We start from the raw sequence: 26,243 nt of genomic DNA, 5'->3' as shown, positions 1-26,243 counted from the left end.
AGAACGCATTCTTTAACTTTTTTCTCATTCAAATGGTGAAACATTACTTGTAACTTAATTTTTTTTTTTGCTTGGCCCGGGGACCGTGCATAAACCACGTGCCCTTAAATTTTGATTTTATTTTGAAATCTGTATCTTGAGAATAGATTTTCTAATCGATTTGGTGTCTTTGGCAAAATATACGATTTTTCACATAAAAATGTAAATTGCCTTTCTGTAAGTTTTTTGAAAACTTTTTCTTACTCTTGTCTATTCCATAGTTATAAGTAATAATTTTTCGATTGAATTACGATGTAAAACACAGCTGAAAGGAACACCAAAACTCTGTTGCGTACCTAAATGAACTCATTGTAACTTGATTATTCACAAATAAAACCGAATTGAATTGAATTGAAAAGTAAATTGCGCAAAACAACCATATTCGAAAAATCTAATGTTTTTATATGGTGATGACAAAAATGACACAAGTTGGTCAAAAATCATTTGGCAGTGTTGCCAATTTTCCAAAAAAAAAGGCTGCATCTGGCATGGTATGATTCATTTTGTTGCAAAAATTAAACTAATTTATTTTAAGAGAGTTGAACAATTTTGAAAAGCAAACAGGAATAATGAAGTTTTTTTTTCGTTTTTCCGCTTTTTTGAGTGACGTAAACTCTGCAAATTGCGTGATCAAATCTTAAAATTTCTCGTTCTTTCGAAAAAAAAATACTTTCAAAACTTAATAGAAACTCGCATTTAAAATGGTATAACAGTGACAAAATATTAAAAAAATAAATAAATGAAATGTTTATTTTTTTTTGCAATTCAATATTTTGTAAGAAATGTCGATTTTATAAAATGGGTAATTTTTTTAAAAAGTTTTGCTATTTTTTCTGAGATGTCCTAAATATTTTCTACAGGTTTCTTTGGCAAAAACCAAATAAATCAGAAAATTTGTTTGTTTCTTGTTAATCAATCAGATAGTTTTAATTATATTAATAATTTTTTAAACGAATTAATGATACCAAATGCCATAGAAAAGGTGCAAACAAAGTTTCATCCAAATAAAAATAAAACTAAATAAAAAATTCCTAAAAAAGCTCATTCTTGGGAAAATTGCTCAAGAGCAATTCTCTGAGATTTCGGTCATTCGATTTTTTTTTTGTATTTTTTAATCCGGCTGAAACTTTTTTGGTGCCTTCGTTATGCCCAAAGAAGCCATTTTGCATCATTAGTTTGTCCATATAATTTTCCATGCAAATTTGGTAGCTGTCCATACAAAAATGATATGTGAAAATTCAAAAATCTGTATCTTTTGAAAGAATTTTTTGATCGATTTGGTGTCTTCGGCAAAGTTGTAGGTATGGATATGGACTACACTGAAAAAAAATGATACACGGTTAAAAAAAATTTTGGTGATTTTTAATTTAACTTTTTGTCACTAAAACTTGATTTGCAAAAAAACACTATTTTTAATTTTTTTATTTTTTGATATGTTTTAGAGGACATAAAATGCCAACTTTTCAGAAATTTTCAGAATGGGCAAAAAATCTTTGACCGAGTTATGATTTTTTGAATCAATACAGATTTTTTCGAAAAATCGAAATATCGGTCGCAAAAAATTTTCAACTTCATTTTTCGATGTAAAATTGAATTTGCAATCAAAAAGTACTTCAGTGAATTTTTGATAAAGTGCACCGTATTCAAGTTATAGCCATTTTTAGGTAACTTTTTTGAAAATAGTCGCAGTTTTTCATTTTTCTTAAATTAGTGCCCATGTTTGCCCACCTTTGAAAAAAATATTTTTGAAAAGCTGAGAAAATTCTCTATATTTTGCTTTATTGAACTTTGTTGATACGAACCATAGTTGCTGAGATATTGCTATGCAAAGGCAAAAAAACAGGAAAATTGATGTTTTCTATGTCTTACCCGAACAACCCACCATTTTCTTTTGTCGATATCTCAGCAACTATAGGTCCGATTTACAATGTTAAAATATGAAACATTCGTGAAATTTTCCGATCTTTTCGAAAAAAAACAATTTTCAAGAATTTAAAATCAAGACTAACATTTCAAACGGGCCAAACATTCGATATTACGCCCTTTTAAAATGTTAGTCTTGATTTTAAATTTTTGAAAATATTTTTTTCGAAAAGATCGGAAAATTTCACGAATGTTTCATATTTTAACATTGTAAATTGGACCTATAGTTGCTGAGATATCGACAAAAGAAAATGGTGGGTTGTTCGGGTAAGACATAGAAAACATCAATTTTCCTGTTTTTTTGCCTTTGCATAGCAATATCTCAGCAACTATGGTTCGTATCAACAAAGTTCAATAAAGCAAAATATAGAGAATTTTCTCAGCTTTTCAAAAATATTTTTTTCAAAGGTGGGCAAACATGGGCACTAATTTAAGAAAAATGAAAAACTGCGACTATTTTCAAAAAAGTTACCGAAAAATGGCTATAACTTGAATACGGTGCACTTTATCAAAAATTCACTGAAGTACTTTTTGATTGCAAATTCAATTTTACATCGAAAAATGAAGTTGAAAATTTTTTGCGACCGATATTTCGATTTTTCGAAAAAATCTGTATTGATTCAAAAAATCATAACTCGGTCAAAGATTTTTTGCCCATTCTGAAAATTTCTGAAAAGTTGGCATTTTATGTCCTCTAAAACATATCAAAAAATAAAAAAAAATTAAAAATAGTGTTTTTTTGCAAATCAAGTTTTAGTGACAAAAAGTTAAATTAAAAATCACCAAAATTTTTTTTAACCGTGTATCATTTTTTTTCAGTGTAGTCCATATCCATACCTACAACTTTGCCGAAGACACCAAATCGATCAAAAAATTCCTTCAAAAGATACAGATTTTTGAATTTTCACATATCATTTTTGTATGGACAGCTACCAAATTTGTATGGAAAATTATATGGACAAACTAATGATGCAAAATGGCTTCTTTAAATTCGGCCACGGCTCGCGGAACTGCAACCTCCGGCCCCGCTGCGTGAAGTGCGGTGAGTCACATCTCTCGGAGGCGTGCGCACTGCCACGAAAGGCGGACTTGGGGGAAAACGCAGAACAAACCAAGCCGCGCGTAAAGTGCGCGAACTGTGACGGTAACCATACCGGTAATTACCGCGGATGCGTCGCGCGCAAGTTCTACCTCGAGGAGCAGGAAAAGAGGAAGAAAAAAGCAGCAGCATCCCACTCTCCTCAGCGAAGTACAAGCGCAGCCTTTCCTGCAGCTGGCCAGCGTACGGTTCCAGCGGACAACCCAGCGTTCCCTCCTGGATGGGGGCGATCGTTTGCAAGTGTGGTCGCTGCCGGTAGCGGCGATGCGGCCCAGCAAGGAGTCACTGGGGAAGATCTCTTTACACTGCCGGAGTTTTTTGCTCTCGCGGGGGAGATGATGACGCGGTTTCGGACCTGCCGTAACAAGGCGGAGCAATTTCTGGCCCTCGGGGAGCTGATGATCAAGCACGTCTACTATAAATAAAAAAAAACTGTGATCTAGTGTAAGCTTTTTCTATTTCTATCCCCTTTCCTTTACAAATTTAGTAAGTTTTTTCTATATTTTTTCTTACTCTTGATAATCTCTTAGTCATAAGCAATAATTGTTTCCAAAATGGATTGAGATTTAACACACAGCTGAAAGGAACTCCAAAACTCTGTTATGAATTGCAAAAGAACTTATTGTAACATGATTATTCACTAATAAAACCGAATTGAAAAAAATGGCTTCTTTGGGCATACCGAAGGCACCAAAAAAGTTTCAGCCGGATTAAAAAATACAAAAATTAAAATTAAAGAAAAAAGACCGATTCCGTAGAGAACTGCTCTCTTATATGAACATTGAAAGATGAATTTAGAAAATTTAAATAGTCATTAAATATAGGAATTATAAATGTATTTTGATGATTTTGACGTAATTAAGAAATCAAACTATTTTAGCCACTCTAAATCTTGTAGAGTGAACTAAAAATTTCTTTATTTCGGTGGATCAAAATATTTTTAGACAATGCATGACATTCTCTATTTTTTGTCCATTGATTTTTTTTGTAAGAGTATTTTTTGCGATTTTTATTATTAATAGGTGCTTTTGTATATTTTGGAATGTAAAGAATCCTTAGAAAAAGATAAATCAAAAATAAAAAGTTAAAAAAATGAATTTTTATTTCAATGACTTTAAATGAACAAGACAAATATTTAAGTTTTCGACAAAAATAATGAAGATTAAGGAGATAGATAAAAGAATTCAAAAGCATAAAATATGTTTTTAGTTTAGTAAATTACACATAAATATACTCAAAACTGAAATAGTTTAATAATAATAAAAAACATTTCTAACTATACATATGTATAAAGACAAAATGAAATCAATGATGTTAAAAATTTCATGAATTAAAAATTATAAAAATGTTTTTGTTTGGAAAATTATATATCCAAATGTAAGAAAAAACTGTAATTCATGTGGACTAAAACTATTTCAGGTAATCAGAATTTAAATAAAAAATCGATAATAATTCCAAAATCAAAACCTTTCAAAACATAAAAAGAAGACTATTTCCAAACAAAACCTCAAAACATTAACTTTTTTTTCTCTCTCTCCCTCCACCACCCACACACAGGCAAAGAGCTCCCGCTGGAGCAGGAACGCGAACCAACGGTAGAAGAAATCGCCCCGCCCTACCTGTCCCAGCACACGGTCGTGCACGCCAGCTGGAGTTACCTTCCGTCGGAGAAGCAAACCCACAGCATGGCGTTCCTGATGCCACCGCCGTACCACTCCACCAAGACGGTCTACCTTCCGCCGAAATCCGGGTCCATTTCCGGCGCCACCGTCGGAGACGATTGCGACCGAAACATGAACAACACGCTGACTTCGAACAAGAACCTAAAGGGGTTGGACGAGTACGGCTTTGAGGTTGGTGGTGGCGCGAGGGTGACTCGGGACGGGTTGGAACGGACCGGGAGTGGGGGAAGCGGAAGTCACGCGAAGCTGAGCATGTCCGAGGCGAGGAACGAGGAGGTGCTGCGGAGGGTGGCGGAGATGCAGAAGATGGTGGAGAGTTCGGAGCGGTACTTGAACGAGCACGGGGAGTACTGTCACGAGTTTGATGTGAGGCCGGGGAAGTTGAACTTGTGGCGGGAGACGTCGGTGGATGTGGAGAGTGACTGCGAGAGTATGAACAGTAGCAAGCAGTCGTCGAACGAAGATGCGCCGGGGGTGTTGCGGCATAGCGATTCGTTGACGCTGCTCACGGAGACGATCAACCAGGGGTTGGACGGGATCGCCAAGGGGTTGAACTCGATTTATACGGCACCGTTTAGTGAGGTTAATGGGCAGCTGGAGAACAATTCGGCGCAGAGTACGCCCAAGAGTCAGCGGAAGGTTCAGGGGTTGAGTCAGATATTGAGCGAGTTGCAAGCGCTTGGGAATGATCTGTCGCAGAGTGAGAGTGATTCGGAGTCGTTGTACACGCCGAATAGTTCGCCAATCCACAAGAACTCGAGCCAAACGCCTCCCCAGAGTAGCCTAAGAAATAAGACTTTACGGACGAGCTTCGGGCTGCACAGCCCGGACAGCTCGGTCATTGGTTGTGATACAAAGGATATGAACTTGAAGGAATATCTGCGTCAGTTGAAGGAAGCTAGCGATGGGGCTGGGAATACGGACCTGGCAGCGAAGAAGATTGCTGAGCTGTACGGGTACGAGATTGGGGATGATACGATGATCGAAACCGATCCGGACATCATCGATCTGAGGTCGATACCGCCTCCTCAAACACCGGACGAGCTGGACAACCTGAACCTGATCAGCGTTCCTCCGTCGGGATTCGACGATGGATCGAGCAGGCCCGTTGACACCGTGGACGGCGTCGTCGGCGATCTGGAGGAGTTTCTGAAAAAGGTAACGATCGAACCCCCAACCCAGAAGATTACCCCCGCCGTAGAGTTGACCCCGGAGGAGATTCTGTCGTACATCATTCCACCCCCACCGGGACTAGCCGACAGTAGCGATCACCCTGGCACGACCAAACCTAAACCAGCACTGAAAACCAAACCTACCAACCTGCTGCAACTCGCAGCGAACAATAACAACAACAACGCGCGGAACCTCAACCACGTCATAGCCCCACAGCCGGAGGTCGCACCCATCCCGAAGCCTCGAATCGAAACCAACGCCGCAAACCTGCTGGCCAAGTACGACAAGTCCCGGTTTGAGGTGTACTACCCGCCGACGGACGACAAACAGCCCGCTTCCAACGAGTACGACCTGTACAGCAACTCGGAAGCGGCCAACGCTAACGCTAACGCCAAGTCGGAACCGAAAACCAACGGTCACGTCATCGAGTATCCAACGGTCGAACGCAAGGGACCCTTTTCCTGTTGTACAAAATCCAAGAAAGAAAAGACTGAAGAATGTGCGGAGCAGGTAAATGGCACCGATCCGGCGCTTCCCCCAAAACGATGTCCTCACAACGCGGTGAACGAGTCCAGTCCGCCGCAACGACCCCCAAAGAGTGTAGAGTTGCAGCTGAAGCTGAACTCCCCACTTCGGTCACCTCCCAAGATCAACGGAAACCACTACCCAGCGGATCCGCCGTCGCTACCACCGCGCTTCGAGAAGCCCGCCTCTTCCCCGCCTCCGGTGATCCTGTCCGCGTTACCACCGAAGAAGCCTCCACTACCTCCGGTCCCACTCAAGCCCTGCATTCGCAGCCCAGTCCCCATCCTGAAAAACCCCGTCGTCACCTCGTACACCCTGACCGCCACCAATTCCGCCAACAACTCGCCCATCCGAACGGCCGGAATCGGTTCGCCCCACTTTCACCGCAATCCCAACTGTTACAGGGAAATTGAACGCGCCTTCAATCGGGACGACCTGCCCCAGGAAGGCAGCAGATCCCCCCAGCCACCACAATCGCCCATCCCGCAGAACCGCCAAAACGGCCACTACCGTTCGCACAGCGATTGCCCGCCCGTCTGTCTCAAAAATCCCGCCGCCGACCAGAAGCCCCAGCTGTCACTACTCTGCTCGCCACAGCTGTCACGCAAAACCAGCCTCGGCAGCAACCCCAGCTCGCCCATTCTTTCGAACAAAAACGGCCACGTCCTCAACGTGGACACGCTGATGGCCAAAACGGACGTCGCCATGGCGGGTCTCCTCGTCAAGCTGGACCAGGTGGCCGCCATGTGTTCGGCCGCGCAAACCGCCGGCGGTGGCACCAGCATCGACGAGGAAAAGTTCCAACAGGCCAAGGACGAACTGACCGACCAATCGCTGCACCTCGTCACCGCGTCCAAACACCTGGTTGTCTCGATGTCCGACGCCAACCTAACCCATCTCCCGGAACATCTAACGGCCTGCCTCTCGGCACTCCGTCGCATCACCGAGCTGGCCCAGGACCTGACCCGGTACACCTCGGCCCCCCTCCAAACCCGGAACATCGTCCTGAAAGTGCACGACGTGGCCTCCAGCTTCCGGGAGTTGGCCTGTGTCAAGGTGGGACCACTTGGGGCGGGACAGTTGGCGCTGCACGCCGAGTGTCTGGCGAACGTGCTGGCAACACTGCTGCGTAGTTTGCGCGTCTTTTCGCCCTAGGGTTGTGTCAGTCGGGCAGGGTGTGGAGTTTGTACATAGCAGGAGGAAGAAGAGGGCGAAGTTGTTGAGATTAACTTTTTTGAGTAAATTAATTGTGAATGTAGGAGATTTTAAGTTGAAGAAAGTTGTTGTTTGTTAGTTGAACTAGTCTAGGGATACGATTGTTTCTTGGTTTGATCTGCATTTTGTTCGTTTGATCGAACTGGTTTTTAAATAAGTCTAATACACTAGAAGATATTTTGTTAGTGGGGTAAGTAGGAATCGGTGTTCAGATGAGTGTTTTTGAAAGAACTTAAATCCATATCAAGACTAACATTTTGTTTGAATTATTTTATCAATATCTCAATTGCTTTTAGGTTTTTTTGTGAAATTTAAAAAATGCCTTTTTATAGTTTACATCAAATCTTTTTTTGAGATTTGAGTCTTTCTTCAAATAACCCTAAACCGAAATTTTGTTCTTCAAAATCGTCAAATCTGTACAGATTTTCTTTATTTTTGGCAGCCTCTAACGATTTAGGCCATTATGCATCATTCTGCACAATTTCGGTGACGTTTGATACCCAAATTGCTAATTATACTTTCAAAAAATACGGAGTTTCGTTAAAATCTAAGTATTTTATTCAGAAAACTTTAAAACAGTGAAAATGCATACAAAATTTTGAATAGTTTGATACACATTTTATGAAAATTTTAGTATTTTTTATGAAAATTTGTTTATGAACATTTGAGTATTTTTCAAAAAAAAATGCTCTAAAATAAGTGAAAATGCATACAAAATTTAATAAATCATACACCCAAAAAGGTCTCCATACAATTTTGGCAGCTGTTCATACAAAAATGGTACGTAAATATTCGCAAATCTGTATCTTTTGAAGGATTTTTTTCTGATCGATTAGGTGTTTTCGCAAAGTTGTAGGTATTGATGAGGACTATTCAGAAAAAATAGCTACACGGAAAAAATCTGACGATTGTTAAATTAATTTGTTTACACACTAAATATCAGAATCCATATATATATATATATATATATATATATATTTATATATATATAAGGCTTTCTAGTCGGAAATTTACCAACACATTCAAAGAATGTTTACATGGTAGATGGGGTTTGTTTGCATCAGATCTGCTATATCTTTCTTGCAAAAGTTTTTTGTCATGCGACTTCCAGCTGGATTTTTTTGACTGACCGCCCGATATGTCAGCCAACATACTTCACAGGGCTGTGACAGCTGGCGCTCGATCATTGTTTGCATTAGGACACTGTGACGAGAAGTTCGTAAGTTTTGGGTTAATTTGTTTTCACTGGGCCTAGAAAGCTTTATGCTTCAAGGGACAAAAAACCGCAACTTTTGAGCCATAGAAAAGTATAGACAAAAATGTTGCCGCTGAGCAGGGATGGAATAATCGCAAAAAAAAATCTTTTTCGTTTGCGAACTTTTTTCAACTGCGAAAGAGAGAGGAGACGAAACAAGCAAAAGAAAATCGCTCCCGAACTTTTCGAAAACATCAAACAGCGAATGATTTCTATGCGATTTTCATTGTTAGCATCATTTAAATTGATTTATTTCATTTTGTATACAAACATTGTGTGACATTACACCTGCAAGTCGACGTCGTCGTGCTATCTTGTCGCACCCGCCATTTTGACGTTCCGAGAAAAACGCGTTTTAATGTTTGACCTTGAATATACAAAAACGAGAGCACGCAATGTAAACAATAACAAACACGTTTTGTTTGGCTGACCATTCTATGCATTGTCCCAAAGTTTGGTTGAAGTTGGTTGCTGGAGTCCCGAGTTATAATTACAAATGTTTACGGTAGTCTAGCTTGTACGTGCGACAAACGCATCCTGACTTTCCTGGCCTGAAATCCCTTTGGCCTTTTGTCGCACTTACATCAATTTCCATGGAGTGACAAGATAGCACGACAAGATTGAAACTACTTTCATATGTAAAGTGACAAAAATGCACGGAGTTTTTTCGGTTTTTGTTGAATATCTCAGGATTGAAATCGAATTTTGGGGATCTGTGAAGGTCAAAAGGTGAGGCATTGTGAGCTGCACAAAATGGCGTTCTTAACTCAATTTGGCCCAAAATGCACGTACGACAAGTTAGCACGATGGCGACGAAGTGTAGTAGTGAAATCGATGTTCCGCTGAATAATCCAGGTGATGATAATCTTTCAGTTTCCTTTAACCGATTTGTCGTGCACGAGAGAGGATTGGCATGTTCCCTTTCGATTTTGTCTCTTGATCAGCGTCAAAAGAATTTCTCTTGATGAAGAATCGTATACGATGCCACTGAGTTATATTTTTTTAAAAAAAAAAGCGTTTTTTGAAAACAAAAAAAAATTTAGTCCAAAAATTCTTTTGGCTTCTGTTTTTAATATAAAATCAAATTTGCAATCGAATAGTACTCAACATATTTTTTAATAAAGTGCACAGTTTTCAATATATAGCCACTTAAAATTTAATTTTAACTGAAAAATTCCCGTTTTTTGATTTTTTTTAAATAATGTCCATGATTGTCCATTCCTGAAATATTTGAAAAATTAAATATCTGTCAATTTTTATAATCTTTTCGAATGTTTTTTTTTTTAATTTGAATGTTTGGGCTTTTTAAAATATAAGCCCGGCTAAAAAAAATCGCCTAGATGTTTCATTTTTTAAATTTGGACCATTAGTTGCAGAGATATTGGCATTATAAAATGTGGGAATGTTTAGATGAGACTTATAAAACTTCAATTTAGTGAAAATGCATGCGAAATTTCAAATACCCATATTGCAAATAAAATAAGGTATTTTGTGAAAATTAGATTATCCTATTTGAAAAAAAACATAAATTCACTGTTTTAAATATTTAGAATCGTTTGATCCCCTATAGCAAATTATAAAATTTTGAGTTTTTCTTTTTTTCAAAGAGATACGGTATTAATGATTTCCAAAAACTCTAAAGCAACGAAAATGCATAATAAATTTCAATTCTTTGATAACCATGTTGCAAATTATGAAATTATGAGCATTTAAAAAAAATACGTTTTTTTATGAAAATTTTAGCATTTATAAGACCCCAAACCGGATCGAACGGAACAAATCCGGCCAAAATTCGTTCAGCCAGTTCCAAGAAATTCGATTGAAAAATAATCATGTCTGCATCATTTCTATCAGAGATTTCAAGATTCTTTCCATGAGTTTCAAGTCTATTGCATTTCAGAGATTTGTTTTTTAGAAAAACGGAAAAGTTTGTGTTGAATTTATAATTGAAACATGATTTTTGAAGCTGTCATAAACTTTATCCTTTTAAAACGCAAAAAAAAAAAAATTAAGTATCAGTGCAATTTTCGTATAGCCCAGTCAAAACACTAATCTGAGCACCAATTTCCTCACTTCCCATAGTTTAAAAGGTTTAGAAAAAAAGAAAACAGAGCTTTCAATTCCAGGCAAGCGTGTTGAAACCTACATTGATACACTCGTGTAGTTTGTAGCGATAATTAGATTATTATTATATTATTAACTATTGAAATATTTGAGTTGACACTCTCTGCAGGCGTTGACACATGATTAAACAGCTAGAGCGTAGGAGAATCTAATTTTAATCGTTACAGATAATGATTCACAACTTTGTGTATCATTTAAAATCCGCAAATCTGAACACTGTAAAATAGCCGTGTGTGTGTGTGAAGCAAATTAATCGCATGCACTAACCATCAATGATGACAAAGAATATAAATTGATGCGTCACACATCATAAGCTGAAAAGGCAAAAACCAATTTTCTAGCGGGTAGCATTTAACAAGGGCGCAAAATCAATCAACACAATAAGAGCGAACAAAGTGTCATGGCCCGAAAAATGATCATCTCGCTCTAAAATCGAGATAAATTGCGAGTTGAAAATTCAATTTCGCGTCAAAGCCTGTGTAATTATGATGGCATAATTATTTGCGACTAATTAGCGTAGGGCGATGATTGAGAGAGAGAAGGGGGTTGTTGTATAATAAATACTTTGCATCATGACGAAATACTCGGCGGGAATCAATAATGATTGTGAAAATAAACTAGTAGCTAATGAATCAATTGATGTGCAAACAGTAGCAGCAGCAGCAGAAGGGTGAAATGCTAACCAAATAACAAATAAGTCACATTGTTAATGAAGCTGAATGTCGCAGCATGATTGATTTTTTTTTCTGACCACCCCTTCGAAGCCAACAATGTTTAATGTCAAATAATGAGGGGGTTAATTAATTAATTGATTCGCAATAACATTCATATCCCATTAACTCGCTCTCTCTGTTCAATGTGCGACAATATATTGAGCAACTCAAATGATAGTTTTGTAAGATTTAGAGTCGTAAGGGCAGTTGTAAAAAAATCAGAATTGGAAAACAAAACTGACCAGCGTTTCATTATTGTAGGATATTTTAAAATAATTTTGTCGAATGAATCGTAAGTTCAAACAATATTTGGGCCATATCAGTCGAACTCCTACCAAATTCATATCCACCAAAAATATCAGAATTATCCTAATTGTCCCCAATTTCCCCCCCTTAAAAAAATCACAAATATTATTCAGTGTCATATAAGCAAAACAGGTACATGTACTAGAAAAAAATGAAGAAAGCAAACAATCAAACTGTTTTAAAAACATTTGAAGAATTCTCCGCGTGTCATCCAACAATTATATTTTTAAAATGCTTTTAGTTTAACAATCTAGAATCAAGATAGTTGGTAATGCTTGTTGTTTTAATTTTTAAAAGCTTTTATCTTGTTGTTATTTATGCTTGGCTAAGAAAAGTTTAAATTTTAAGTTTTCCAACCGACCCAGAAATCACCACAAACAAAAAACCAAACCGACCAATTTGAAAGAGAGTTCAGCCTAGTCAGCAAGTTATTGAACCACCCTAATTCATATTATTCCAACCAATCCAGCTAAACAGTCCGAATCACGCGATTCTAACGATCACATCATTCCAGAAAAGAATTGAAAAAAAAAACAATAAACAGTCTAAAAACGGAGCAAACTAAACTAGGAAGTAATCCCCGTCGTATGATATTATTTCTAACTTTTCCTACTAATTTTAATCTTCGTAGTCTAAGGGAAAAAAACGTTCGAGTTCGCGACGAAAAAAAGTCAGCTAAAATATCAGATTGGAACAAACAAAAATATCAACAAAAAAATATCATCGTCATCAAAATTTTCAGTTGAATTAAACAAAAGAAAAAAATAACCCAAAAATAAAAGAAAACAACAAAATCTATTGTAGTGGAAATAAACATAATGAGCAAATCAGTGGCGCGAAAATGATAAAACTGCTTTGTTGTGCCGGCAAAGTAACTCAATTGGACGTGTGGCATTGGCTGAGATCCGAAAACGTGTAGATAAGTAACTAATAAAATTAGTTAACATTATTAAAAAAGAAGTTTTTTTTTTATTTTCGAACGCCACTTGTGGATATCACTTTCCCTAACTACACAGCAAAAAATCCGATGCACATCACCTTTGTGAGAAAAAGCATGTAATATTGTATGAGAAAACGTGTACACAAAAAGCATGTACCGAAGAAAAAAAATCAGATCACTCACCCCAAAAATTATCATCAATCCGGCGAGAGTCATATTTAGATTACCAAGTCCGCGCCTCAACCCACTCGGCTATCTCGCCGCTATGAAAATAGTTGGATCTTCACCGATGTAGCTGTAGGTTTCCCATACATCGTATGCAGTTAACACAATATACGACGTACGGAAAACCTACTGTTACATTGGCATTGATCCGACCATTTTCATAGCGGCGAGATAGCCGAGTGGGTTGGGGCGCGGACTTGGTAATCTGAATATGACTCTCGCCGGATTGATGCTAATTTTGGGGTAAGTAGACCTGATTTTTTTCTTCGGTACATGCTTTTTGTGTACACGTTTTCTCATACAATATTACATGCTTTTGCTTACAAAGGTGATGTGCATGCTTTTGCATGCGATTTTACACAGAAATTCTTTGCTGTGTAACCCATGAATAATAAATTACAGATCATGCTATTAATATTTGTTGAATTATATTTTCTTTTTTTACAAAATATTTAAAAAAAATCAAATATACTAAAAAATTTAAACAATGTAGAAAAAGATCTTTTGAATAAATTTCTATTCACTGTTCTTCAAATTTCTTCAAAATATTGAAATTTATGAAAAAATACATTTTTATTCCGAGATTTAAATTTTAAGACAAGATATATTTTTTGATAAATATTTGCAGCATCCTTTTTTTATTGAATTTGCGTTTATTTCTGAAACTTTGTTTCAAGCGAAATTATCCTCTTATCAGCATAATGCTGAAAAAATCTCATAATTTCTTTTTGGTATATTCATTTTCTAAAAAAAATCATGATCCTAAAAAGCTAAACTTAAATTTGGTGGAAACACAGTGAAAATTTATAAAAAAATAAATTTTGGTTTTTCTAAACTTAGATTATTTTCTTAAAAATGAAATAATCTAAGTTTAGTTCATATTTTTACGAATTAAAAAAAGTTTGTGGAGTATTTTTTTTCAATGGAATAATTCATATTTGAAAACATTACATAAGTACAGGTAAGTATTTAAAAAAAATACATAAATTCTATTTCCTTAAATTTTAATATTTGATTTATGTTATGAGCAAATCCAGCTCAAATCAGGATTTTTTCTGGTACTTTTGTACCCGACCCTCTCCGATTTCAATTAAACTTTGTAGACATGTTATCCTATGTCTACATAAGCCATTTTTGTGTATATGGAGCCAATAGTACTCGAAAACAACATTTGAGAAGGGTGTAAGGTATTTAAATATTTTTGTATTTTGCAATTTAAAAATTACTGTATCTCGAAGCCGTTGCGTTGTATCAAAAGGTGGTCAAAGACAAACTTGTAGGAAATTCGACGAGCTTTCTGAAAAAAATACACTGAAACAAAAATACACGCCACTTCTATGAGATTTTTCAATTTTTATGTTTAAAAGTTAAATTTAAAGATGATGTCACGATTTTTTTTCGTTCAAAATTTTTGAGGAAATAGCCTAAGGATGTTACCAAAAGACTGACGAAAAATGCAGGTTGGTATGTCTCTCCTAAAAAAATACAAAAATCATTTACTAAAACTGTTTTTTTGAAAAGTGGTCTAAACGTCAAAATTTTCAAAAACCGGTAGTGGGAATCGATTTTCCAGACAATTTTACATAAAAGTCTCCATATTGACCATTGTCCTATGTGCAGTCCTTGTGAAGTTACAGCGGTTTTAAAAATAGAAATGTTGAAAAAATGGGTTTTTTGGTGGTTTTTGGCAATTTCTATATGACAGACTTGGTTTTTAAGTCTCGTAAATATTTTTACCGGAAAGCTCGTCCAATTTCCCATAAGTTTGTCTTCCACAGCATTTCAATTGGATGTAAGAGCTTACAGATATAAGCTAATTTACTATCCAGGCTTCTACCACACTGAAAAAATATTCTATTTTCAGTTATTAGCAATGTAATTACGCTTATATCTGTAAGCCCTTACATCCAATTTAAATGCTGTCAAAGACAAACTTATGGGAAATTGGACGAGCATTCCGGTAAAAATATTTACGAGACTGAAAAACCAAGTCTGTCATATAGAAATCGCCAAAAACCACCAAAAAACCCATTTTTTCAACATTTTTATTTTTAAAACCGCTGTAACTTCACAAGGACTGCACATAGGACAATGGTCAATATAGAGACTTTTATGTAAAATTGTCTGGAAAATCGATTCCCACTACCGGTTTTTGAAAATTTCGACTTTTAGACCACTTTTTAAAAAAACAGTTTTAGTAAATGATTTTTGTATTTTTTTAGGAGAGACATAGCATCCTGCATTTTTCGTCAGTCTTTTGGTAACATCTTAGGCTATTTCCTCAAAAATTTTGAACGAAAAAAAATCGTGACATCACCTTTAAATTTAACTTTTAAACATAAAAATTGAAAAATCTCATAGAAGTGGCGTGCATTTTTGTTTCAGTCTATTTTTTTCGGAAAGCTCATCCAATTTCCTACAAGTTTGTCTTTGACCACTTTTTGATACGATGTAACGGCTTCGAGATACAGTAATTTTTAAATTGCAAAATACAAAAATATTTAAATACTTTACACCCTTTTCAAATGTTGTTTTCGAGTACTATTGGCTCGATATACACAAAAATGGCTTATATAGGTCTAGGATAACATGTCTACAAAGTTTCATTGAAATCGAAGAGGGTCGGGTACAAAAGTATCCGAAAAATTCCTGATTTGAGCTGGAATTGCTCTTATATGTTTTAGAGAGCAAAAAACGCAACTTTTGAGCCATAGAAAAGTATGGACAAAGAAATGGCCCCAAATTATGAATAAATAAAAGAGTTTTTAAGAAAAAATAGAAAAAAAAAACTTCAGTTTTTACAGATACAGCCGTTTTCAAGATACAGACAATTAAAATTTTAACTGAAAAATTCCAATTTTTCGATTTTTTTAAAAATAGTGCCATTCCATTCCATTTTTTTTCGAAAAGTTCAGAAAATTTCCAATGAAATTGCCAAGGACATTGAAGATTAGACCACTGGCTGCTGATATACAGCAAATAATAGGAAATGAAACAAGAAAATGGAACTTTTTAAAGTCACATTAAAACGTTCCCACATTTTCTAAAGCCAATATCTCAGCAACTAATGTTCCAATTTTCAATGTTCAAAATCGTTATTCAATATTTAAAAATTTTGTAATCCAGGCTCAAATTTAAATTGGCGTAATATTGAATGTTAGGCCCAGTCCCAGATATATATTTTTTTCTCAAGAAATGTGTAATATTACACCTGTTTGTCTATTTTTACCTCATATAATGGGTAATTTTGATTTTCCTCTAAAGTTAAGGTAATTTTACATCATAGAGCAATTCCATGTCAAATAGGGAATCGGTTGTACCCGACCCTCTCCGATTTCAATGAAACTTTGTAGACATGTTATCCTAGGCTTATATGAGCCATTTTTGTGTATATGGAGCCAGTTACACTCGATCATGACATTTGAGAAGGGCGTAAGTGTTTTTAATATTGCTGTATCTCGAAGCCGTTGCATCGTACCAAAATGAGGTCAAAGACAAACTTGTAGGAAATTTGACGGGCTTTTCGAAAAAAAATACACTAAAAGAAAAAAACGTGCCACTTTTATGAAATATTTTGATTTTAATGTTTAAAAATCAAATTCGAAGGTGAGCCCACGTTTTTTTTACGTTCAAATTTTTTGTAGAAATAGCCTAAGATGGTACCAAAGGACTCACGAAAAATTTAGGATGGAGCAACTCTCCTAAGAAGAAACAAAAATCATTTACTAAAACTGTTTTTTTTTTTTTTTTTTTTTTGAAAAGAGCAGTTCTCTCAGATTTCGGTCATTCGATTTTTTTTTGTATTTTTTAATCCGGCTGATACTTTTGTGGTGCTTTCGGTATGCCCAAAGAAGCCATTTTGCATCATTAGTTTGTCCATATTATTTTCCATGCAAATTTGGCAGCTGGCCATACAAAAATGACGTATGAAAATTCAAAAATCTGTATCTTTTGAAGAAAGTTTTTGATCGATTTGGTGTCTTCGGCAAAATTGTAGGTATGGACATGGACTACACTGACTTTTTTTGAAAATAGTCGCAGTTTTTCATTTTTTTAAATTAGTGCACATGTTTGCCCACTTTTGAAAAAAAAATTTGAAGAGCTGAGAAAATTTTCTATATTTTGCACTTTTGAACTTTGTTGATACGACCCTTAGTTGCTGAGATATTGCCATGCAAAGGTTTAAAAACAGGAAAATTGATATTTTCTAAGTCCCACCCAAACAAAACACCATTTTCTAATGTCGATATCTCAGCAACTAATGGTCCGATTTTCAATGTTAAAATATGAAACATTCGTGAAATTTTCCGATCTTTTCGAAAAAAATATAAATTTCTTAACCAAGACTAACCTTTAAAAAGGGCGTAATATTGAATGAGAATTTTCTCAGCCTTCAAAAAAATTTTTTTCAGAAGTGGGCAAACCTGTGCACTAATTTTAAAAAATTAAAAACTGCGACTATTTTCAAAAAAGTCACCTAAAACTGGATTTAACTTGAAAACGGTGCACTTTATCAAAATTTCACTAAAGTACTTTTTGATTGCAAATTTGATTATACATCGAAAAATGAAGTTAAAAAATTTGTGCGACCAATTTTTCGATTTTTTGAAAAAAAACAGTATTGATTCAAAAATTCATAACTCACTCAAAGATTTTTTGCACAACCTGGAAATTTCTAAAAAGTTGGCATTTGATGTCCTCTAAAACATATAAAAAAATAAAAAAAAATAAAAATAGTGTTTTTTTGCAAATCAAGTTTTTGTGACAAAAAGTTAAATAAAAAATCACCAACATTTTTTTACCGTGTATCATTTTTTTTCAGTGTAGTCCATATCCATACCTACAACTTGGCCGAAGACACCAAATCGATCAAAAAATTCCTTCAAAAGATACAGATTTTTGAATTTTCATCCATCATTTTTGTATGGACAGCTGCCAAATTTGTATGGAAAATTATATGGACTAACTAATGATGCAAAATGGCTTCTTTGGGCATATCGAAGGCACCAAAAAAGTTTCAGTCGGATTAAAAAATACAAAAATTAAAATTTAAGAAAAAAGACCGATTTCGTAGAGAATTGCTCAAAAGTGCTCTTAACGTCAAAATTTTCAAAAACCGAACGTGGGAATCGATTTTCCTAACAATCTTCTTATATATATAAAAAAATTCGACGGTTTTGTTCGAACGCGAATCAGTTCCATACGGAGCGTCGGATCGAGGTGCTTTTTGTTGCGTTGGGTTCGTATACGCCCAAGGAAGGTTCTTACGCTAACTAATTGACACTTGGGCCACTCTGGAACCGATTCCGGAGCATCGGCAAATTGTATGGAGAAAGTTACGTAAAATCATGTTTTGATCACAGGAGGCTGAATTAGCATTAGCATTAGCATTAGCATTTTAGGACGCCCTATCCACGGATGGCTCCACAACACTTATCCCACTGTTTGGTCTGGTTGTGTTAGACCCTCATCTGGAACAATAATCCAACACGGGAGATACCATGTCTTCATCTTTTGATGAGTGTGTAATACAGCCCAGGGCATAAGGGGGTCCTTGCCGGGTCTAAGCTATCCTTTGGGGAGCGGAAGGAATATTAGTAAACACCTATCTAAGGTGCGCAAGGATCCCTACGACACCTTAGGGGTATAGTTGTTTGTAGGGAGGTTTTGGACTCAATGTTAGTAGAAAGGTAGGACCCTAGGATATACCTCGAAAGGTATTGCGGGTTGATAAAAAGTGGTTTAAATTTTGTTTTTGGTTAAACTCGCACAGCCGGCTGTACCGAGGAAAAGAATAGGATTTATAATGTTATATATTTTATTTCAATAATAAAAACAAACGATCGGGTGTTTGAGGATGCAACTCGCCTAATTATTGTCTTATTTTGTGTGGAATGCGAATTAAACATAATTTAAAAGATGAAAGAAATTTAAACTCAAACAGCCGACCGAACAGAAAATCTACTTGTTATCTACCGTTTTTTGAAAAATGCTTCTGCTAAATTATATAAGCAAACAGGAATCGATACAGAAAATAACAAAAATCTATCATTTTATACTCGAATTGAGTGTTACATCATAAAATAAAACGCGGAAAAGAAATGTTATTAATATCAACCAGCAAAAATGTTAAACTCGTTGCGACGATATTTTTCGCTGAACTCTTTTCACTTCGTTTTTCGCCAAAACCGAGCACGAAGCAGCCTGCCGATCGAAGCAAGCCTTGCGAGGGCAAGCGCACCGGCGGAACTGGCCGGTTTTCTTTCATTTTTCACTTCTTTTTTTCCTTTTTCGCCAAAACCGAGCACGAAACAGCCTGCCGATCAAAGCAAGCCTTGCAAGGGCAAGCGCACCGGCGGAACTGGCCGGTTTTCTTTCATTTTTCACTTCTTTTTTTCCTTTTTCGCCAAAACCGAGCACGAAACAGCCTGCCGATCAAAGCAAGCCTTGCAAGGGCAAGCGCACCGGCGGAACTGGCCGGTTTTCTTTCATTTTTCACTTCTTTTTTTCCTTTTTCGCCAAAACCGAGCACGAAACAGCCTGCCGATCAAAGCAAGCCTTGCAAGGGCAAGCGCACCGGCGGAACTGGCCGGTTTTCTTTCATTTTTCACTTCTTTTTTTCCTTTTTCGCCAAAACCGAGCACGAAACAGCCTGCCGATCAAAGCAAGCCTTGCAAGGGCAAGCGCACCGGTGGAACTGGCCGGTTTTCTTTCATTTTTCACTTCTTTTTTTCCTTTTTCGCCAAAACCGAGCACGAAACAGCCTGCCGATCGAAGCAAGCCTTGCGAGGGCAAGCGCACCGGCGGAACTGGCCGGTTTTCTTTCATTTTTCACTTCTTTTTTTCCTTTTTCGCCAAAACCGAGCACGAAACAGCCTGCCGATCGAAGCAAGCCTTGCAAGGGCAAGCGCACCGGCGGAACTGGCCGGTTTTCTTTCATTTTTCACTTCTTTTTTTCCTTTTTCGCCAAAACCGAGCACGAAACAGCCTACCGATCGAAGCAAGCCTTGCAAGGGCAAGCGCACCGGCGGAACTGGCCGGTTTTCTTTCATTTTTCACTTCTTTTTTTCCTTTTTCGCCAAAACCGAGCACGAAACAGCCTGCCGATCAAAGCAAGCCTTGCAAGGGCAAGCGCACCGGCGGAACTGGCCGGTTTTCTTTCATTTTTCACTTCTTTTTTTCCTTTTTCGCCAAAACCGAGCACGAAACAGCCTCGTTTTGATCACAGGAGGCTGAATAAGCAAAAAATCATAAAACGTCAACAAACGAAAAAAAGGCAGAACGAAGTTTGTCGGGTAAGGCTTGTTTTACATAAAAGCCTCCATATTGACCATTGTCCTAAGTCCAATCCTTGTGAAGATACATCGGTTTTAAAAATAAAAATGTTGAAAAAATAGTTTTTTTGTGGTTTTTGGCAATTTATGTATGACAGACTTGATTTTTTAGTCTCGAAAATATTTTCACCTGAAAGACCTCCAATTTCCAATAAGTTTACCTGCAACAGAGACCACAAAAGACCCGAGGGTCGTAAAAGTGGATTGCTTTGCTTTGCTTTGCTCAAATAAAATTTAAAAAAAAAACTGGAACTGATGATTCTGTCATGTTATTTTTTTATTGTAAACAGTACAATTTTAGTGCTTAGTAATCATAGTCGTTACCACGAGACAGTACATGGTGTGCGATGGCTATTGAGATATTTTGTTCAGTTTACTGTTGTACGCTCCCTCCCAAGTTACTATTCCACACAGCTTTGGAATTGCAGTCTTGTCTCTCTAGCTCACTTCTTCTTCTTCTTGCCGGCATAGGTGTCCACAACCACCGGTGCATTGTGCACCTTTTGGGAAATTTTGTTGATGTAATACAGAGCCGCAATTGAGAATAGAATGCTAAAATAAGGATTCATATTAGAATTAATTTCATTAATTATTTTCGGACAAACATTACCAAGTAGTAGCACACACTCGATGAACCATTCCACAGGCGAACAGCGACCCGATCAGACAGAAGGCCACCTCCGGGAACAGTTTAGCCTGGAATCCTTTTCCTAGCACTACGGTTTCCAGGTTGGAAACGGCCTTAAAAAACAGAATTCATTATCAAAACATTGAAAATCAATAAAGCAAACAACTAGTACCGTAAGAGACAGTATAAAGAGCCAAGAACCAAGGAATCCTCCGAAGATTGTGGCCATCTGGGACGAAGCGATCAGCGGTCGGTACATCTGCATCGCGGAGAAGATCAGCACGGCCGTGACCGAGGCCAGAACCAGAGAAACCGAAGTTGGGACGGCTTGAGTTGGACATGAAAACAAAATTGATTAAGGCCGGTTGATAAACATTCAGTTTTAATGCATGTTTTCGTTACTTACCCATAACTGTACTTATAATAAGACTCAAGCTAACTTAAGTAAGTTAATCTTTGGAATTTCTTCAACCTTTCCACTACTTTTAACTTAAATATTCAGATAAACCGGTCGAATTCACCGCAACCACCCAAAACATGCAAAGCTAGGCCGAGATTGACGTGGAAGACGCCCACCGGGGGCTGACAGTTCTGGCGACGGCAGTTCTCACACACACTACGAATGGATTCCCTTCTGTGGGTGCAGCCACGGTGACTTCAATGGATTCTCGGGAGGAAAGAAACGAACCTGAGCATGAACCTTGCTAGAATATTTCAACATTTTTTAAAACTTTATGTAATCGGAATAGGTCGCTCAGCGCAGCGTGGCATTTATTGTAAAACTCTTGGTAGAATTATGTCAATGTAATTCCAAAATGCAATACTTTCTGCATTGAACCCCTGTTTGCATCTTAGAAAATAGTGTTGCTTTGTGAGTTAAAATAAAGTCTTATACATTTTTTGTCTTTCTCCATTCAAATTTTCCTCAAATTCAAATGGATTATATAAGTTAAGGCGGGATTTCCAACATATGAAAAAGTAAGCACGAAAACCGAATTTTATACTATGTTTTGAACATTTCTGAACAAATTTCAACGGATTTTTTCTGTAGGTTTGTTCAGAATGCCATACTGAATCGAAAACGCTTTTTAACTAAAATATATTTCCAAATAATATTATCTAACCCGCAAAACTTTGCTGAAAATCTCCATATAAAATCCGGGTTTTTGCAAACTATCTTTGTCAGCTGGAAAACTCGCCTTACCTTATCTTATCTATGAGACTTGGAATTTTTCAAACTTTTGACCGTATCATAACTGTTATAATTAATGTATAAGAAAGGGGCGGCCTGTGAAGTAGTTTCATTCGAAACGAAGTTGACTATAAAGCTGTCAGCCACCATTGCTAGTACCAACCACTAGTGTCTTCCTTTTATCTACAAGGACTTCGCCGCCCTCGAAATAACTGGTTACTTCATAAGTTACTGTAAAAAAAAAAACAAAGTTTAATGCTATAAAACAGCTGATGTGGTTGATTTTAACAAATAAAAAGAATTTCAAATATTGTCTAAAAAGTTTGTATGTTTTTCCTTTGAAAGGCCATCAAATTTGATTTAAACTTTTGGGGAAGGTCGAAGAAGAAACGAGTTATTTTTAAATTTAAAATTTAAAGCTAAATTTTCAAAATAATTTGTCCCGTTTGGCATAATAACAGTTATGCAGATTGCAGCTGTTCAAAAGAGTAATACATATTCAAAGAATCATGACCAGTTCGTCTCACTTTTTTAGGTCTGTGATCTCAAATTTCTTTTTTTTTTAATTAAATTTGAAATGAACAAAATAAACATTCTTAAACAATATCTGAACAATCCATCCAATAAATTTGTGTAATCAATAAAAAATTTGAATTGAAATTTTGTTTTGCTCCCTGATTATGCTAAAATTTTTGGGGCATATTTTGAATTAACATTGATATTTAGTGTAACGAAAATGCAAAAATAGCATAAAAACAAATTATACATTTTTCTTACATTAAATTTTTTTTAATTGAATTATAAATTCGTTGTTTTATTCTAATATTTTTGGATATTTCTTATGATCTATAACAGGGGTGCTCAAAGTTTCTGAATGGCGGGCCAAATTTGAAGCTCACATTAGCTTGATGGCCATTTTTTTTTATTTATACGAAATTTAGTTACGTTATTACAACCTACAAAACTGAAAGATGCATTTATAAGCTGATATTTTTTTTTGAATTCCACGCAGCATTTTTTTTTTATTTTCGTCAAATATTAGAGAACAAATAAATACACTTTTCCAAAAGTTTTGCACAAAGAACTTCGAATCAATTGGTTTAAATTAATACAAATCAATTTCATTCAAAAATTGCCAAACAATATTTCTTTGCCTTAACAAACATTGCATTGAAATCAGGTTTGGATGCTACAAATATTTTTGAAAGAAGTTAATATACCACGGACGAACATTTGTGGCTGAAGACAGTCGTAATTTCAGAAATATAGTGGTTTTAAGGTATTTAGTTTAGTGCCCCTGTATTTTTATTTAAAAAAAATATTAAAAAAATGGTGACACAAACATAGAAAAATTGTGTGATTTTATTTTAGAATGAAGTGCAACTTTAATTATAAATTGCTGCAAAAGGATTTTTTATCTATTCTTCCTACAATATCGATATTTTTTAAATAAATTTTGGTCTACCTGGATCAGATGTCAGATGTGGAAGATGTCTATATTTAAAATAAGTTCGAGACCCAGCCCATTGAAAATTATATGCTATTACTTTTAAATAAGTATGGAATACCTATGTTTTTGCTATTTTAACAGCATTCTACTTTTGTCAAATTTGAACGTTTTATAACTCATTTCCAAAAATGCTTGATGGAAACTTAGACGGAATTACAATAATCAATCACATTTAAACTGTGAATAAGACAGATTTTTCAGCGAAATATTTGTGTCGTATAATCGGGATAAAAGCTGTCAGTGATAAACTTTTACTTTTAGATCAACAAAAAATAAAAAAATGTTCACAAAAAGCTTGAACTAAACTGAATTTTAATGAATTATAAAATCAATTTAAAAATGGTTCAAATGGCCATTTTACATGATCTTTCAAAATGAGTCCGCGGGCCATATTTTGGTTTCTCCTGAATCTATAATATTCAATTCAGATATTAACATAATAATGAATTTCAATCATTTTTAAGACACATCAAGTCAAAAACATGTGTGGGTCTCGTGGCGCAGGGGTAGCGGCTTCGGCTGCCGATCCCGATGATGCTATGAGACGCGGGTTCGATTCCCGCCTTATCCACTGAGCTTCTATCGGATGGTGAAGTAAAACGTCGGTCCCGGTTTCTCCTGTCTCGTCAGAGGCGCTGGAGCAGAAATCCCACGTTAGAGGAAGGCCATGCCCCGGGGGGCGTAGTGCCAATAGTTTCGTTTTTCGTTTCAAGTCAAAAACATAGTTTTTTTTTATAACCAGTTAAGAAAATTGGCATGCAAGCTGGACTTTTTGGCTGGCATGAGAACAAAATGTTATGTTTACCTGTATTTCCCTAGGTTTGTTGAAATTAAAATTGTTTTTTTTCTGTTTTTTTTTTTGTTTTTTTAATCGACTGAGACCACCTCGAAAATATAAAATGTGAACAACAGTGCCAGGAGATTGGGCACCCCTTCTAAACAGCATTTTGCTATTCTTTGTGATTATTATTTTTTAATTATGCAATAAATTGAGCATAAAAACAAGCCATTTTGGATGCAACTGTTCTGTTTTTATCTTTCGTTTCTACCTCTTTTCAAGATACTTAGTTATTTATAATAGTTATTTATTGCGGATTTCAGAGATTTTTAGACAATCGTGCAATTTGTGAAAAGCTCTCCAGCAAAGTGCACACCTCAAACTACAGCAGAAAAAAAAACTATTCAAGACACACACCCTTGTTTGAAACTGTTCTAAAGTGGTCGAAAGCATCAAAGCTCAGTCGAGACACGCACCACTATAGGCGAGCGGGGGGGAGGGGGGGGAGAAGGGGTAGGATTTCAAGTGTGCAAATATTTGGTGTGCAGTTATGATTTGCAAGGGTGGAGAATTTGGTGCAAAGTGTGCAATAATAGATCACATAAATTTACAAACACTTGAACTGTTTAATATGATCTGAAAATGCATACTTATACTAATTTCAAATGTTTGACTATTGAATATTTTAAAAGATTTTTACGATAAGCATCATAAGGAAATTTTTGGGAACTTTTTCAGAATTCTGCTACATTATGTTCAAAATTATTATAATTAGGTTGAGAACAAGACCATTGCAAGCAATCGAGCGTGTCGAGGCCAACGTGAAGTTTACAAAAAAAAACGAAAAATCTGGACATGTTTACTGAATTCTAAATAAAAATAATTGCAGGATATGTTACAGACAGTTACAGACCAATATGGCAAAAACATTGTTTGATGAATGTTAAAAAAATGAGGCTTTAAACTCAATAGGTAAGAAAATATATAAAAATAGTTGAAAAAATAAGGGTGGTTTTAGAAAGCGTATTGTACAAAAATCAAGAACAAAAAAAAGCATAAAATCCACTAAAATCTATAGAGTTATCCACGTGCGCATGTATTGCGTGTACGTACACGAAAAAAAGTGAGGTTAAATTTTGTACCAGCCAGCAAAACAAATGGTGAGCTAGTGTGTGTGAGATCGGGCTTAGATAGCTCTATGGACTTTTAAGTGTTAACATGTACACACCAGTTTAAGGTACAATCACTTGCACCCACTCTTTTTCACAGTATTCGTACCGCACCAACCACAATCCACGAAGTAAACAATCGCTCACATGTATTCGTGAAGTTGCACTCTCTCCCCTCCTCACGTAAACGTCAACACACATCTTTGGGAGCGTTCTTTTATTACGTAACGCGAAAAATCGGACTTTTAGACCCCCTCCCCCCCCCCCTCGTAACAAAATTTCCATACAAATTTTAAAAATTTTGTATGGAGCGTAACACGGCCTCCGACCCCCCCTCCCCCCCCTACTGCGTTACGTAATAAAAGAATGCTCCCTTTTCCTCTTCGATGCTCGGTTCTCTTCCATTCTGGCAG

The 26,243-nt window shown here is 36.3% G+C and overlaps 2 protein-coding genes across 3 annotated transcripts in view; one reads left to right on the top strand and one right to left on the bottom strand.

The window, feature by feature from the left end:
- The window catches only part of LOC120430524 (uncharacterized), a 444,462-nt gene extending 431,817 nt beyond the window's left edge, over window positions 1-12,645 (top strand). For both annotated transcript variants that reach the window (XM_052711253.1, XM_052711254.1), the window contains exon 13: window positions 4,619-12,645. In XM_052711253.1, coding sequence (XP_052567213.1) covers window positions 4,619-7,596 — 2,978 coding nt within the window. In that variant the 3' untranslated portion in view covers window positions 7,597-12,645. The remainder of the gene's footprint in view (window positions 1-4,618) is intronic.
- An 8,161-nt stretch (window positions 12,646-20,806) lies between these two features.
- On the bottom strand, window positions 20,807-21,540 carry LOC120427523 (protein KRTCAP2 homolog). The gene is made up of 3 exons (XM_039592392.2): window positions 21,354-21,540; window positions 21,164-21,294; window positions 20,807-21,105 (listed from the first exon to the last, which is right to left on the bottom strand). Exons 1-3 carry the CDS (start codon window positions 21,444-21,446, stop codon window positions 20,997-20,999), a joined length of 333 nt encoding a protein of 110 aa, XP_039448326.1. The 5' UTR covers window positions 21,447-21,540; the 3' UTR covers window positions 20,807-20,996.
- Window positions 21,541-26,243: the final 4,703 nt, after the last annotated feature.

Source organism: Culex pipiens, chromosome 3, assembly GCF_016801865.2.
Source record: "Culex pipiens pallens isolate TS chromosome 3, TS_CPP_V2, whole genome shotgun sequence".
In the NCBI taxonomy this organism is placed as follows: domain Eukaryota; kingdom Metazoa; phylum Arthropoda; class Insecta; order Diptera; family Culicidae; genus Culex; species Culex pipiens.
This window is presented reverse-complemented; position numbering and strand designations above follow the sequence as displayed.